Source organism: Protopterus annectens, chromosome 9.part0, assembly GCF_019279795.1.
Source record: "Protopterus annectens isolate FY-2018-M chromosome 9.part0, PAN1.0, whole genome shotgun sequence".
Lineage (NCBI taxonomy): Eukaryota > Metazoa > Chordata > Ceratodontiformes > Protopteridae > Protopterus > Protopterus annectens.
Genome location: NC_056743.1, coordinates 15,371,335 through 15,389,458, shown reverse-complemented (window position 1 = coordinate 15,389,458; position 18,124 = coordinate 15,371,335). Strand labels below are relative to the sequence as shown.

The 18,124-nt window shown below is 38.6% G+C and overlaps 1 protein-coding gene across 1 annotated transcript in view; it reads left to right on the top strand.

Moving 5' to 3' along the window:
• F2 (coagulation factor II, thrombin) overlaps positions 1-18,124 on the top strand; it is a 1,266,023-nt gene that overhangs the window by 326,353 nt on the left and 921,546 nt on the right. Inside the window, exon 6 of the mRNA XM_044082527.1 lies at positions 10,655-10,785. Coding sequence (XP_043938462.1) covers positions 10,655-10,785 — 131 coding nt within the window. The remainder of the gene's footprint in view (positions 1-10,654; positions 10,786-18,124) is intronic.

Sequence of the window (18,124 nt, the reverse complement as noted above, 5' to 3'; positions counted from 1 at the left end):
TCATGTGAATATCCACAACCCTTTCTGCACTGGTTAGGACCAAATAGAGAATGTTATTCTGTGTGGTGTAGTCCTGAACCAGTTGGTTGCACTTCTTACAATTTAAGATCTCAATGTACTCTCACTCTCTTTCTCCTCCAGATGTCAGAATCTTGCCTGTTCCTGACATTTTTTCAGATTTCCCATCAGTATTACTCTGTTACTCCACCCCGCTTTTCTATTCTCCCCAGTGTTTTTTCCTTCAACTCCAGCGGACACACAGTATCAGTCCATCAGCAGTATTCTGATCTTCTTCCTTAACTGCCTACCTCCTTACCTTCACTGTAATCATACTTTAGTCTTCTTCTCCCAGTCTTCACATCGAATGCTTTCCTTTATGTAATTGCTGTTAGGCAACATCTATCCCCTTTTCTGGTGCATGCTTTTTTGTGAAACCACAAATGTCCACCCTAACCGGCTGTTTGCAGTTCCCCATCTTCCTTACCAACTTCTTTCAATATAGGGTAATATTGCCCACCAAATCCAAGTCACTCATCTTTGTCCCTATGCTTTATTTCTGTTTCTTTTTATGTTCTGCCCATTCATACACAAAAGCTGGTGTTTGAGATGTTTCATCTAAGTAGTAATCTTACTGAATAAGCAAATTAGTTATTTAAAACAGATGCACGATCTGAACTATTTCCTTAAAAGCAAGTGTTTTTGTCTTAGTCTCATGGCTAAACAGATAACAGCTGCACTACTTTTTGAGTTATGCTTCTTATATTTATTAAAACTTTTATATAAACATATCTAATTTAGCTGGGACTCATTTTCAATGGGGTACACTATAGGAAGTTTGTCACTCACTATGGCATACACTAGCCACTTTTGTTACAGTCCGTACCTAAAAACAAAAAAACAGGCATTCTGAAAGGTCCGGGAGGCGTTAAAGTGGACCCGCTGTACTCGGCAGCTCAGAGTTTATTGTGCAGATAGATGAATCAGACAATAGTCTGATGATGTGTCAATTCAGTTCTCTTCAAAGGGTAAGGGGCATTCAGTAGTGCGTGTCTCAGCCATATGTTTCAGCCCAGGAAGAAATCATATGCAGCTGTAGAAAAGAAATGTTTGGGAATAGTTTGGGCTCCAACCATATTGATAACATAGAAAATTCATAGTGGTTACAGAGGATCAGTGGACATTAGTGTAAGTTTCTCAGATGGAGCCTAGGATTGCAGTTATACAACATGACAGTCGAACACGAGTGGTGCCAGAAATATAGGTGTAAATCCAGACATTCTGTCAGGGCAGGTGGCTGGATAGTGTCACTAACAGGTTGCACTTTTTGTGGGGGAGGTCTCAAGAAAGCTTGCTTGAGATTTGTAAGGTGGGAAGAAATGTGAAAATCTGTAATAAACATGCAACTGTTTTTCAGTAAAGATGCAAAAAGTAGAAAATGCAAAAATCTGAAAAGAACACCTAATTCCTTTTTCTGTAGAAATGCAGCAGAGTTTTATGTTCCTCACACACACAATTAGCAGAGCTTAGAGCTTGCATGACTACTACATCCTGTCAGAAGCTACAGTACCTTATGTGGGAGTACAGCTTTTTGGTTATCTGAGCAGCTTTGCTTTGGGAGAAGTTCTTCTGATTAAAAATTTTGGCCCAGCAGGAAGTGAAGGGCCAAGGCTTCTTTACCACCTGCAGGAAGAGAAAACAAGAAAGGAACAAAATATTTCAGTAAAAATGTAGCTCATATATAGTTTTCTTAACTGCTGCATGCAAAATAGTCATTTACTTGTTTGTCAATATATTTGTTTACATGTTATTTGTTAACCAGTATAGTGGACTGATTCCAAAAGGATCCATGGTGGGAAGTAGAGGGTTATGTCCTTAGATTCAAGTTATTGGACTTAAGCTACATGGTGAGTTGTTTGTCTCCTTTCGCCCTACCCATATATTAGAAACTGCCTATTAAAATTTCAGAAACACCTTCTATGCTAAGAAATTCACTGGGAATAAGAGTCTTACCTGTCAAGCTGCTGTCATGGTAACAAAGTACAGTCTTGACTACAGTCCAGCTGACCCGGGGTCAATTAGTGGCTTGGATGACTGCAGAGCGGCCGAGAAGAGATGGCGTGCATGTCAAAGTTGGGAGCTCACTCGTTGGTATGCTCCCTAATGAGAGCTATCATCTAAAGACGGAGTTACCCTCAAACGTGATCAACGAGCATGGGGGGGGAGTTGCTTGGACAGAAAAAAAAAAATCCTTCCCTCAGATGGATACACAGACAAGCTGAGCCCCCAGGATGCCATTAAGATCCATGACTATCCCCAGCAAACCAGAGTAAGTGTGGGTGGGTTAGATGGTAGACCTGATGTGGATGTAGGGCACTTTGGGCTGGGCTAGAAATGATGAGATCCAAGGGGACAAAAAAAGAGCATCTTACTTTTCACCTATATGTTTTATTAGTTTTAATTGTTCCCCAAAAGGTCAACATCACTGAGCATGAACAGGTAAGCCCACAGATATTGTTGTAACCCTCACATCACCTCTCATTATGTAGGTGTTCCTGTTTCTGAGTCTTGTTACGAGAACAGACCACTGAAAGTGTTAAACCATAGTAAATGCAGTTCCATGTAGTTGCTTGTGCTGTGCTGTGTTGCCATTGTGCAAGGGATTAGCAGTATAGGTCTGTGTGTGTCTAAACTTGTCTAAAGTTCTGGTGAATCCTGCAACCAGGAGAAAAAAGTTGTGATGAATTTTGTGATAAGTTTGGTCTGACTACATAAGAAGGGGACATAGTAACAGGGTCAATAAAAGGGCAGACCTTCTCTGTTGATAGGTGTGGTTTTACTGATATTTTAAATTGTAAGTAGGATGAGATTTTGAATAAGAAGAGGGCTTTACTAGTGCAAGACCACTTTGTTGACAGCAATGTTTTAAATGACATCTTAAAATATATGAGATGACACATTTCTTACATCTGTTGAGAGTCACTTTCACAGTCTAGCAACATATGCAGAGTTTAGGCAGTCACTGTTCTGATGTTTACATTTCTGACTGAGCACTAGATGCTGTGTTGGTCAGTGACATTCTCTGTGGGCTGTGTACTACTTTAATGACTGGCTGCAGGTAGGGCATTTGTCCGGTGTATAGAGATATGGGCAGTCTTAAGGTGAGTGATAGCTAGTAGGTTAGGTAGCTCAAACCAGTTAAGGGAATGACGTGTAAGACAATGATGTACTCGTTTAATGTAGGAACATGTTGACACAGATGTCAAAGACAGTAACTGTAAACTGGGTACTCTGTAGAGAGTACAACAGTTTCTGAGAACAGAAACCAGGATGGCTCTGGTATGTGTCCTGTTACATATCTTCTGTACTGTACTATACTGAAGGGAATCTTAGCCAAAAAATATAGCCAATGAATGCAAAACTGTGTGCAACAGGTAGTCAGGTTTGCTGCCACCCTCCTACCATCTTCCCACCAACATGCAGCCCTCAATAAAATAAGCTGGATGCATTTCAAATTCAAGATGTTATATGGCCAAAATATATTATCGCTGAATGTATTTCACAGCAACCTATGTTGTGACATAGCTGTAGTATTAACATAGTACATACCAAATGAAGAGCTTAGGTGTGTGAAACATAAATTGTCCTAAGTCTATAGGTCATGCTCAAAAATGGGAGCTAGGGCAACTGACATCCTTCCTAGATTCCTTCCTTCCTACTGTACGTTATAAGCATTCTTGTCACAATGGACTTATAGATGATCTTTCTATGAGTACATGCACAGCTAAGAGTCTTTACCTTCAAACTATAAACTTTCCAGCTGCTACGATCGTGTCATGCTGGGATGTCAAGTCCAAATGAATGACTGGAACAGGTGATGTCAGGGAAGGCGAGGAAAAAAAGGGATAATTAATGAAGGACTCAAGATCCCCTCCTCCCCCCAAAAATTAAAAAAAATGTCCACATCACAAGAAAGCAGTACAACATCCTTGTTAATGGTTTCTTGTCTGCTATCACTGTGCTCTCTCTTTATGTTTGTCTGCTATCACTGTGCTCTCTCTTTATGTTTGTCTGCTATCACTGTGCTCTCTTTTTATGTTTGTCTGCTATCAGTGTGCTCTCTTTTTATGTTTGTCTGCTATCAGTGTGCTCTCTTTTTATGTTTGTCTGCTATCACTGTGCTCTCTTTTTATGTTTGTCTGCTATCACTGTGCTCTCTTTTTATGTTTGTCTGCTATCAGTGTGCTCTCTTTTTATGTTTGTCTGCTATCACTGTGCTCTCTTTATGTTTGTCTGCTATCACTGTGCTCTCTTTTTATGTTTGTCTGCTATCAGTGTGCTCTCTTTATGTTTGTCTGCTATCACTGTGCTCTCTTTTTATGTTTGTCTGCTATCACTGTGCTCTCTTTTTATGTTTGTCTGCTATCACTGTGCTCTCTTTATGTTTGTCTGCTATCACTGTGCTCTCTTTTTATGTTTGTCTGCTATCACTGTGCTCTCTTTTTATGTTTGTCTGCTATCAGTGTGCTCTCTTTTTATGTGACGTCTGCTATCACTGTGCTCTCTTTTTATGTTTGTCTGCTATCACTGTGCTCTCTTTTTATGTTTGTCTGCTATCACTGTGCTCTCTTTTTATGTTTGTCTGCTATCACTGTGCTCTCTTTTATGTTTGTCTGCTATCACTGTGCTCTTTTTATGTTTGTCTGCTATCACTGTGCTCTCTTTTTATGTTTGTCTGCTATCACTGTGCTCTCTTTTTATGTTTGTCTGCTATCACTGTGCTCTCTTTTTATGTTTGTCTGCTATCAGTGTGCTCTCTTTTATGTTTGTCTGCTATCACTGTGCTCTCTTTTATGTTTGTCTGCTATCACTGTGCTCTCTTTTATGTTTGTCTGCTATCACTGTGCTCTCTTTATGTTTGTCTGCTATCACTGTGCTCTCTTTTTATGTTTGTCTGCTATCAGTGTGCTCTCTTTTATGTTTGTCTGCTATCAGTGTGCTCTCTTTATGTTTGTCTGCTATCAGTGTGCTCTCTTTTATGTTTGTCTGCTATCACTGTGCTCTCTTTTTATGTTTGTCTGCTATCACTGTGCTCTCTTTTTATGTTTGTCTGCTATCAGTGTGCTCTCTTTTATGTTTGTCTGCTATCTCTTTTTATGTTTGTCTGCTATCACTGTGCTCTCTTTTTATGTTTGTCTGCTATCACTGTGCTCTCTTTTATGTTTGTCTGCTATCACTGTGCTCTCTTTTATGTTTGTCTGCTATCACTGTGCTCTCTTTTATGTTTGTCTGCTATCAGTGTGCTCTCTTTTTATGTTTGTCTGCTATCACTGTGCTCTCTTTATGTTTGTCTGCTATCACTGTGCTCTCTTTTTATGTTTGTCTGCTATCACTGTGCTCTCTTTTTATGTTTGTCTGCTATCAGTGTGCTCTCTTTATGTTTGTCTGCTATCACTGTGCTCTCTTTTTATGTTTGTCTGCTATCACTGTGCTCTCTTTTTATGTTTGTCTGCTATCACTGTGCTCTCTTTTTATGTTTGTCTGCTATCACTGTGCTCTCTTTATGTTTGTCTGCTATCACTGTGCTCTCTTTATGTTTGTCTGCTATCACTGTGCTCTCTTTTTATGTTTGTCTGCTATCACTGTGCTCTCTTTTTATGTTTGTCTGCTATCAGTGTGCTCTCTTTTTATGTTTGTCTGCTATCACTGTGCTCTCTTTTTATGTTTGTCTGCTATCACTGTGCTCTCTTTTTATGTTTGTCTGCTATCAGTGTGCTCTCTTTTTATGTTTGTCTGCTATCAGTGTGCTCTCTTTTTATGTGACGTCTGCTATCACTGTGCTCTCTTTTTATGTTTGTCTGCTATCACTGTGCTCTCTTTATGTTTGTCTGCTATCACTGTGCTCTCTTTTTATGTTTGTCTGCTATCACTGTGCTCTCTTTTTATGTTTGTCTGCTATCAGTGTGCTCTCTTTATGTTTGTCTGCTATCACTGTGCTCTCTTTTTATGTTTGTCTGCTATCACTGTGCTCTCTTTTATGTTTGTCTGCTATCACTGTGCTCTCTTTTTATGTTTGTCTGCTATCACTGTGCTCTCTTTTTATGTTTGTCTGCTATCAGTGTGCTCTCTTTTTATGTTTGTCTGCTATCACTGTGCTCTCTTTTTATGTTTGTCTGCTATCACTGTGCTCTCTTTTTATGTTTGTCTGCTATCACTGTGCTCTCTTTTATGTTTGTCTGCTATCACTGTGCTCTCTTTATGTTTGTCTGCTATCACTGTGCTCTCTTTTTATGTTTGTCTGCTATCAGTGTGCTCTCTTTATGTTTGTCTGCTATCACTGTGCTCTCTTTTTATGTTTGTCTGCTATCACTGTGCTCTCTTTTTATGTTTGTCTGCTATCACTGTGCTCTCTTTATGTTTGTCTGCTATCACTGTGCTCTCTTTTTATGTTTGTCTGCTATCACTGTGCTCTCTTTTTATGTTTGTCTGCTATCACTGTGCTCTCTCTTTATGTTTGTCTGCTATCACTGTGCTCTCTTTTTATGTTTGTCTGCTATCAGTGTGCTCTCTTTTTATGTTTGTCTGCTATCAGTGTGCTCTCTTTTTATGTTTGTCTGCTATCAGTGTGCTCTCTTTTTATGTTTGTCTGCTATCACTGTGCTCTCTTTTTATGTTTGTCTGCTATCACTGTGCTCTCTTTTTATGTTTGTCTGCTATCAGTGTGCTCTCTTTTTATGTTTGTCTGCTATCAGTGTGCTCTCTTTTTATGTTTGTCTGCTATCACTGTGCTCTCTTTTTATGTTTGTCTGCTATCACTGTGCTCTCTTTTTATGTTTGTCTGCTATCAGTGTGCTCTCTTTTTATGTTTGTCTGCTATCAGTGTGCTCTCTTTTATGTTTGTCTGCTATCAGTGTGCTCTCTTTTTATGTTTGTCTGCTATCACTGTGCTCTCTTTTTATGTTTGTCTGCTATCAGTGTGCTCTCTTTTTATGTTTGTCTGCTATCAGTGTGCTCTCTTTTTATGTTTGTCTGCTATCAGTGTGCTCTCTTTTATGTTTGTCTGCTATCACTGTGCTCTCTTTTTATGTTTGTCTGCTATCACTGTGCTCTCTTTTTATGTTTGTCTGCTATCACTGTGCTCTCTTTTTATGTTTGTCTGCTATCACTGTGCTCTCTTTTTATGTTTGTCTGCTATCACTGTGCTCTCTTTTTATGTTTGTCTGCTATCAGTGTGCTCTCTTTTTATGTTTGTCTGCTATCACTGTGCTCTCTTTTTATGTTTGTCTGCTATCACTGTGCTCTCTTTTTATGTTTGTCTGCTATCACTGTGCTCTCTTTTTATGTTTGTCTGCTATCACTGTGCTCTCTTTTTATGTTTGTCTGCTATCACTGTGCTCTCTTTTTATGTTTGTCTGCTATCAGTGTGCTCTCTCTTTATGTTTGTCTGCTATCACTGTGCTCTCTTTTTATGTTTGTCTGCTATCAGTGTGCTCTCTTTTTATGTGACGTCTTGCTTCAGCTGCAAGACGTCACCTTTGATTCCCATTATTTTAGTTTGGCTTTGTATACTTCACTGCATTTCACCTTTCATTTCCTTTTGTTTTATTTTGTGTTTTGTTTTTATGCATTCTAGATGTGTGCTGTATGTATTAAGTATGTTAACAGTAGCAGTAACTTCCTTTTGTTTTATATATATATATATATATATATATATATATATATATATATATATATATATATATATATATTTATGCATTCCAGACATGTGCTGTAGTGCATTATGTATGTTAACAGTAGCATTATTAGTATGTTATTAATCATGTGATTATCTTATGGTAATGTGCTCCTTCTTGGGTCCTCTCTATAAATGGCTTCCCTCTCAACAAAATATAAATGTAAATAATTATAAATCCATTTTTTTGTACAGGTCTGTTTCACAGAAAAGCTTCACTTCTGTATGTACTTAATTTCTCTTGACTGGCATATGGTGGATGGACAATTCAGCCAAATTTCTACCCTCTGCATATGGTTAAAATAAATAAATAAAATAAATATTGACAATTGATAGAACATGACCAACACTCAGTTGTCAGCGTTACCACAGTGGCATTTTAATTACATTTGGGATATTTATATGAGACACAGAAAAAAATCCATGTCTTGTTTCATATCATACCTTAAAATTTGTAATGCATAACAAAATAGCCATCAGAACAGGCAAACAGGATCCTGACAAATTATCTTCATGGAAGGGTACCACCTAGGGATTACATCATACCTGTGTACTCTACTGCCATTATCATGACTAAATATTATATGGAACTATTTATTTTATTTATTCATCCTTTGTTAACTGGTTTAATCCCAGTAGGCTAGTAGCCTCTTTTCAGGGGAGACCTGAGAAGGTATTTTATGGTACTAAGGGAAACTCGGCCAGGGCATCTGTGAACTTCCCCTACTATTTTCAGTAGGTGCCAGTGGATCTTTTATATCCACGTGAGCTACTCCCAACTCAGACAGATGGGGCCTTGGTTTAATGTCTAATCTGAAGTACAGTGCACTCACAAGTGTAGCAAACCCCCCCCCCCAATGCTGCACTGCTGATGTTCTGGCTGGACCCCTCAGGCTCATTTTTAGCGGAGGCCCCATTATAGTTACAAAAATTACAAAGAATTTACAGAGAAAAAAATATCAGTTTCTTAACAGTAGAAATGGGAGTTTTAGTATCATCCAGTGGGCAATACAAATTGATTTCTGTAGGAGTGTTGTACAATAGTAAACAGGTTGTATTTACATGTACAGCAATATACATATTTAATTTATATAGGTCTGATGAAAAGCACTATGCATTTATAAATATAGGTAGGATTTCTGTACATTTACAGGATAGGTGGGAGCGTTGGAGAGATATGGGCTGGTGATGGCCTAGAGATCTGACAGAGAGAGAGAGAGAGAGAGAGACTTACTCAGGGTACGAGCAAAAACAGAGCTAGGAGTTTAGGTGCTACTTCTGGTTGTACATAAAGTTAGATACAGAGCTGTTCTGTTTTAGTGGGATAGGAAGAGAATTCATCTACCTAGTTTGGGAATATACCACATGGCCTTTTACACCAAAACAAATTATGCTACATAGTGAGCCGCTGACTACATAAATAAAGTAAAACTTAAAATGTTATGATCTTTAAAATGAGAGGCAAAAGACAAGCAAGCAAGCATGTTACAACATTACTCGTACTGATTTGTTGAAGAAGATGAGCAGTAATTTATGCAGCTAATGTACCACAGCAGATGACAGCCTTGTAGAAAATGTGCCTTAAATAAAAGTCTTAACTGGCAGCATGAACTGTCATAGTAAGACTGAAGCATGCAAAAAGTGTTTACATCTGTGGCCAGTGATCCTAGAACCTTTCTTTAAATGAGTGTTTATTTTACTTATGTAATGAAATGTGCAGGGTACTTTTAAACCGAGTCTGAACTGCAAATTGTGACTGGATGGTGAAACAATTTTTATTCCTGTCAGTCCCTTGAAAATATTTTTTTTGACATTTAATGTTATTAAATTCATTTCTGCTTAAAATGGTTACCTTGTTTCCAATATTTTATAAAGAGTATTAGTTACATCAAAGGTAGGTGGACTAGTAGAAAGGACTTACACAGAATGCAGAACTATTCACGTAGTCAAACTTCATGTCAATTATGGTCCATATTTTCACAACAGCTATCCACATACAGCCACCGTACTTCAGAAGAAATATAATTGTATCAGAGCATGAAATATTTGTTCATTTATCCACACATTTTCTAAATCACTTGTTTTACTGATGGTCATGCTTGTAGCAAGTTGAGCAGGACAGAACAGGCTTCAGTTCATCTAGAGTGACTCCTAGACATTCTCAAGCCAGATGTGGGTAGAATTTGTGCAGCATGTCCTTGGTGCCCCCCCCCCCCCCCAGCCAATTCTTAAAGGGCTGTACCTGGTGCACTCCCTTGTAGGAGGCAAAGAGAGAACAACTTCACTAGGTGCCCAAAACCACCTCCAGTGGCTCCTCTCAACCTAGAGGAGTGACAGATCACCCTGGACTGTCAAGTTCCTCATTCTGTTATGGAGAATGAGTCCAGCAACCCTCTAAAGGAATCTCATTTCTGCTGCTTTTATCTGTGTTTTTGTCTTTTGGTCACTAGCCAAAACCAATGAAAAACATTGAAGTTAAGGGTGCAGATTTACTGGTAAACTTGAACCTTCAGCTTCTATATCACCACCGAGGTCTAGTGCAACATCTGCAGTACTGACACCATGGTACCTACTGCTTATCTATCCTGATCCCCTATACTCTCACTTGTGACTTGCACCCTGAGATACTTAAACATTATACTTCAAGTAGCTACTGGCTGCATCACTCCCACATGATGGAAGAGTTCAACTTCATGTTTCCTGCTGCATAGACAAATAACAGCTCCGAGATGCACTGGGATACATGTGGTCATAATGGAGGTTAGCAGAGAAAGGTAAACTGGAACAATGAGCATTTATTTTTAGGCATGAGATTATTGCATCATTTTTTGCATGAAACAGCTATGTTTCTGTAGTAGTAGTATCTTAAAATGAACAGACATTGATGGATTTGCTTTGATAATTTACTCTCTGTGACTATTCCAGATTTAATGTAATTCTACACCCAGAACTGCAAAAAAATTTTTGTCGAAACCCTGACAGGAGCCCTAAAGGCCCCTGGTGTTATACACGAGATGCTGTCACGAGACGAGAAGAATGCGTCATTCCCATTTGTGGTATGTAATTCATGAAAAAAGATTGGTTCACATGCCATCTTTTCAGTACATTATCATTTGAATGTATAATTACTTTTCTATGTTGAAAGTTAACATAGGAGTGCAATGACATATCAATACATTATGTATAATGAAACTAATCAGAAGCTGCTGTGCATGTTGTAATGTAAAGCAAAATCATTTGCCAGATTCTAAATGAGTTGCTCTCAGTGCAAGTCTGCCCTGATTACCAAAGACTTGTTTGTCAGTGTAAGTGACTTACTTTGGTGTAAGGCCTGTCTGTAAGTAGGCATGCAGAGCAGGCCAGATTCCAAAACACCTGCTGTCAGCCTGCTCTCAGTGTGAGTTGTCACTTACACTGGGAACAAGTCTTTTGGAATTGGGCCCATGTTTTTATGGATTATGCTACAAATAGTCATGCTGTTAGACATGGCCATGAGAGATTATGATGAATTTACTAAAGCTGAATATTGTATTATTCTTTAGATTACAATAAAACCAGATTGTCATGTTTCTGTAATTCACTATTAGAATATGTAACCTTAATTAACTCTGGCAGCATACAGGGTTGGAGCCCTACAAAAGGTATCAGTGAAGGAAGCCTTAGACAAACATATGCAGGAGAAGTCAGTAATGTGCACACATAGCAGGACATCATGGGTGAGTTTGTGTACAGATCCATGAGTGACCCTTGCCATACTGGGGCATAGTACAAATGCCATCTTGGTTGCCAGCCCTCGATGATGCCATTCTTAGCCATTCTCTGCCACCTGCAATGAGTAGGTATTGCCTTTTGAGATGGAATATGATTAGTGAATGGGAGGTGTTGCAGAGGAAAAGAGAGCTGACACATTGGATCATAATTAACTAAAAGGATGGGGAACAAAAAGTCATTGCTGTGAAAAAGCAGACAAAAAAGGCACACAACCTTCTTAGATCATATTATTGTAGTAAAAACAGTGCATCTCATGAGTGTATTTTATTTTGTAGTTTGATGACAAGGTGAGTGAACTGGTTTACTGACACATCTCAACCATGACCATAGGGCAAAGTACACTTAACCACAAGAGCTAAGAAAATATATAATAGCAGTATTGCATTGGTTAAAATTATCAGCTAAATTGTAAAGCTTTAAGAAAAAGTACATTAAACAATATTTACAGTATGAACACACGTGAAAATGTTTTCACATTTACTATATGTACATTCTTGCAGTTACAATACAAGAATATACAGTCTAAGACTTAGAGTTAAACAGTGTCAAAGCAACATGACCAACCTTATGCATAGGCTAACTAGGCAGGCACCTAGGACTTTGTGCTTGTAGGGTCACTCTTTACATATTTATTTTTTTATTTTTTAGAGCTATAAAATACATAATTTCTCTAAAAAATAAATAAATATGGTATACTGTTGGAGGAAAATGTGGCTATGAAATGACAGGTGACCAGGGGAAGGTGCTCTACTTGACTTGACCGTTTATGTCAAGCAACATCACATTAGACCCGAGCATTGTGTGGTCACAGACCACGAGACCTGAGCATTGTGTGGTCACAGGGCAAGAGATTTGAGCATTGTGTGGTCACAGAGCAAGAGACCTGAGCATTGTGTGGTCACAGAGCAGGAGACCTGAGCATTGTGTGATCACAGAACAAGAGACCTGAGCATTGCGTGGTCAAAGAGCAAGAGGCCTGAGCATTATGTGGTCACAGAGCAAGAGACCTTGGCATTGTATGGTCACAGAGCAAGAGACCTGAGCATTGTGTGGTTACAGAGCAACAGACCTGAGCATTGTGTGGTCACAGAGCAAGAGACTTAAACATTGTGTGGTTACAGAGCAACAGACCTGAGCATTGGGTGGTCACAGAGCAAGTGACCTGAGCATTGTGTGGTCACAGAGCAAGAGACCTGAGCATTGTGTGGTCACAGAACAGGAAACGTGAGCATTGCGTGGTCACAGAGCAAGAGACCTGAGCATTGTGTGGTCACAGAACAAGAGACTTGAGCATTGCATGGTCACAGAGTAAGAGACCTGAGCATTGTGTGGTCACAGAGCAAGAGACCTGAGCATTGTGTGGTCACAGAGCAAGAGACCTGAGCATTGTGTGGTCACAGAGCAAGAGACCTGAGCATTGTGCGGTCACAGAGTGGTCACAGAGCAAGAGACCTGAGCATTGTGTGGTCACAGAGCAAGAGACCTGAGCATTGTGTGGTCACAGAGCAGGAGACCTTGCTATGTTCAATTGTAGGCACAATGCCATAGTGGTGGATCAAATGCTAGACTGAGTTTTTTTTTTTTAATAAAAAGTAGGAATCTCAAATGTCTGGCTTTACAGACTGACTAATCTTTAGGGACATTCTGCACAATTCTGGATAATTGAGATGAATGATGCAAGACAGAAGCAGTGAGGTGCATATTATGCTGCCAGTGATCAACCAGATATTTTCTGCAATATTTCTGACTTTGTGATTTGTGTGGAATACTTTAATGTGTGGCAACTTGTTTACGTGGAGGAAAGGTGTAATATATTACAGGGCCATTGGACATTATGGCTGTAACAACGGCTGGGTGGGGTGTGAGGTTGGCTGCATGAAAGTAATTGTCACTAACTGTCTTATCATTTGTTCAGTTTTAAGTAGTCTGACAGACTAGTGTGCATATTCGAGAAGAAAGATGGACTACTTAACTGGACATGGGCTGATATGCACAGAGTACATATAATTGCTGGGGCTGCCTCTTGAGGAAGTTGACAAGTTGCCTGCTTACTACTTTGGCTTTGCCAGTCTAGTGTAATATGTGTGAAGCAATGAGGAATATTTTAATGTGTAGCAGCTGTCTGTTTGGAACAAAGGTGAAATGTATTACATGGCTGTCCTCTTTTAGCACATGTTGACATTTGAATTGTACATAAAAGCCATCTGTAACTGCTTGCTGGGGGTTGTTTGGATGAAAGCAACTGCTCCTCCTGTCACTTGCTCAGTATAAACAGTCAGCTAAAAAATAAAAGTGTGTTTTTGTGGGGAGTTGAATGCATCACAGGATACCCAGACCTTCAGAGCTTTTGGGGGTCTGGTAGCTTCCACACAACAATGCTGCAATAGTTGATTTTAACATAGGCTCAGTACTGGCCTCTGCCCTGAACCCCACGTAGTCTAAACCCACCCTGCTCTGAAGTGTACACAGATGATTGCTGTAGCTTGTGTGGGGAGCTGAGGATGATGTCATTGTTTCTTTAAATTTCCCCCCAAACCTCAGAGGTCACTATTTTTTGTTGGGCTGGGGATGGTGTGGTCATTATTTCTTAAACCTTGCTCACAATTTTTAGAGGGATGCATAGAGGGCCACTTAGCTTGTGCAGAAGAGTGTATTGTCAAATAACAATTTGGAAACTCTTTACAGTAATTTTTTCCTCACAGTCAAACATCAGAAGCATATATAGGATGCTATCTTTTGGGGTATGGTAAAGAACCATTCTGTTTATATAAATGTTTGACAGCAAATGCATTCTATTTGTTTTTTTCAGTTTTGTCCAAAGATGATATCAGAGGTGTACACAGAAGATGGCTTTCTTTTATGGTTAGGAGTTTGGAATCATGCTGTATATACATATGACAGCAGCAACTTGAAATATATGGCTATTTGTCCTTTAACTTTCATCCCAAGATAACACCAGAAAGGGATACACAGAAAGTGCCTAACTTTTTTAAGGTGGGGTAGGGAGGCAGTTACTATTTCCAGATATGTTTTATGTATCATTGCAAACATTTGTCTTTTCTGTTTATTGTGCACTGGTATTAGGTCAACTTTGAGCTTTAAGCCTTTGATTTCTCATTTCTAACTTGAAATAAAAAAACAAACCAGAAACTAGGTCTGCTATATCGGAACAAAAAATTCCTAACCCCTGAATCTAGACTTACCCTGGGCCAGGCACTCCTCCTCCCCTCCCTCTTATACGCCACCCCAGTTCTTACCAATATCCAGGCCTCCACTCTAAACAAACTCCAACAGACTTACCATAAAATAGCCAGATTCATTACTAACTCCACATACAACTCACACCACTGCATTTCTTTAAACTCTCTTCAATGGCTTGAACTTCCCCAATTTCTGCTATCCTATCAATTTCATATGCTACACTCTATTTTTTATAAAACCTGCTTCTGTCCATCTCTATCTTCCTTAGTCTCCATCTACATCCCATCTCGGACTCTCCGCACTTCTAACCAACAATTACTTGATGTTTACCACCCAAAAAGGTCAGTAGGCAAACTAGTCTACAAACACTCCCTTGCCCATGCTTGGAACAAACTTCCCCTTGACTTACGTTCAATCTCCTACACCTCACACTTTAAAAATGAACTAAAAGCTTATTTTCTCAATTCCGGGACCTGCCTTTGCCATGACCCCACCTAGTCTTCCTTCCCTTTATGTACCCTCAAAAGGACCATACTTAGTACCTCATTACTCCTCTCTCTCTAATGTGTCTACTATGCATTTGCATAATTTTATGCAAACAAAAACATTTTATTGTTGACCTGTTGAACTATATCAATGTAAAATTATGTTACTAAGCTTCTTTTTAATGCAACTTTAACTTTATGCATGTAACCCAACATATGTGAATCTTTCAATATTGTTTAAAATTGTACTCGTTTAAAAATGTACTACTAGAGCCTTTATCCTCGGGTCTCCACTGAAAGTGGGCCACAAGCCCAATTGGACAAACCCGGTTAACAAATGTCAATAAATAAATAAAAATAAAAACGATTGGATTTCTTTCCTTATGCGTGATTTTTGTTCAGACTATCAGTGGATCAAAAGGTTAGAAAAAAAACTCTAAAATGTACCTCAGAGTATCTATAAAGCCATGTCTTCTAGGTGCCTAGTAGCCCCTAGAACCCCAACTTAATATAGTTATTACAGAGTACTCTTGGTCATTTAGGATGAGTTGAAAAGACCAGTAATCCAGAAAAATGACAAAACAAACAGCACCAAACACAAAAGGCATAGAAACTGGCTCCAGTAAAGGCTGTCCCTCCAAATGTTCCTCTTTTCAGAGGAACAACTAGTCAAAAAACACTTCCACCAAAACGCACACTGATAATATCCAACACGTAGATATTTATTCCACACAACAAAATAAAACACAACAAAATAAACTTTTGCCAAAGCATATACAAGTGCAATTTATAACGTATACTATCAAGTTCCTACTTCTCTTTGTAAATAAGTGTATATCGTAACTAATCCTGTGCACAAATCTCTATATAAAATTTATATATATGTATAAATAAGAAATACATATAAAAATACATATACAAATGTATAAAAATATATATGTGTATGCATATGTGCAATAAATGCTGAAGTTCACTAAAAAACTATTATAAGAGCCCCAAATTAATATAGCAGCACCGGTAATAATACATTCTGTAAAAACATTCTATATAACAATATAAAAACAAGGTAAAAACATACTCTTAATAATAAATAATAAATATATAAATATGTAAATATATAAAAATATAAATAGATAAATGTAATATAAGGTGGAGGTATACATATAGTTTATGTTAATGGTTTGCTCTTTTGGGATTGGATGCTAATATTTTAAGGGCTGGGGAGATAGATATGTGATCATTCAACCCTGCACTATTACATGCATGCAACTTTAACTGCCAAACCATTTCCCTAAACTCTAATCTAGTTTCCCAATCCCCCCTCTCATTCTGCTTTACTTCCTCTAATACCTGGGATTTGTGATCGGCCATTTTACATGTTAACAAATGTCTGTACAGAGCGTTATTTTCATTTTTCCTATTAGTGTCGTACATATGCTCTTATATACGTACTCTCAAATTGCGCTCTGTCTTCCCAATGTAATATGCCCAGCATACTTTACAGTAGGCTAAATACACCACTCTTTTAGTGTAGCAACTGGAGTATGACTTACTGTTAGCCTTACAAGAAATACTGGGTATGTCGAGGTCTTTCGTTCCAGCTGTAAAGGGACATTGGGGACACCTACCACATTTAAAGATACCAAGTTTTGGACATGCCCCTTCCCTATTGTCTCCCTTGTTCTTTTCTAGTATGTTCTTTAAATTATAGTTCCTTTTGAAACTGGATTTAAGGGGTTTCTGAAAAAAGTCCACCTTAGTGGGCATCCTACTGAACACATCCCAGGTGTTGTTGATACATGTCTTCACCCACCCAGTATTGGCATAGTGTGTCAGGGTCAGATATGGTAGTCGTGGTGCAACTTGTTCTGTCCCCAACAAACTCTTTTTGACACCATGTATATCCCCACTAGTCAACAATGGTAGGTACGTAAATCCCCACCCCTGTATTATACTACTTTTAATAGGATTAATTAAGTAGTCCGGGTACCCTCTTTCACTTAGGGTATGTACATACTCAATTTCGTTCATAAAATCTGTTTGTCCAATGTCATTCTTGCTATTCTAACCATTTGTCCTTTTACAATATTACGTTTAAGGATATATGGGTGATCACTGTCATAATACAGGTACGAGTTAGAAAAACACTCTTTCCTGTATATGCCAGACCTAAATACTTTATTGGTGTAGTCTTTGGATAACTTATCATCTAGATAGTGGGTTTCATCCAAACCTAGTTCATGTGTAAACTGTAGAAACCCCATCGTGTGGTTCAGATATTCCATAAAACCTGGGATCAACTCATCAGTTCCTTGCCATAAAATAAATATATCATCCAAAAATCGATAATAACCAAGGATATATTTATCATACTCTGAATTAAATACAAATTGCTTTTCCCAGTGTAGCATAATAATGTTCGCATATATGTGGGCACAGGAGGACCAAATGGCAGCCCCATCTAACTGATGATACAGTTCTCCTTGAAAATAGATGTAGTTATATTTCAGCACCATCTCCATGTTCTCTAAAACTAATCTGAACTCGTCTGGTGTTAGGAACCCAAATTCCACCAACATCTCCTCAAACCATATTAAACCTGTTGTATGGGGTATCACCGAAAACAAATCTTTTACATTAATAGTCAAAAATACGATGTTATACTTGTATTCACTGATTCCATTTTTGTTTAGAAAACCCCATGAATCAATGAGAATGTGTGGGTATCTAGAATAAAAACTTTTTAATTTTGTGTCCACGTAAATTACTAGTGGCTGTGTTTTTGATCCCTGAGAGGTGACGATAGGTCTCAGTGGTGGGTTGTCCACCCCTTATGTATTTTGGGGATCCCAGAAAGTCGGAATAACTGGCCTTGGTACCGTCAAAAACTGATATAAATGCATATCTGTCAACTCCTGCATTAAATTGTCCTCCAGGG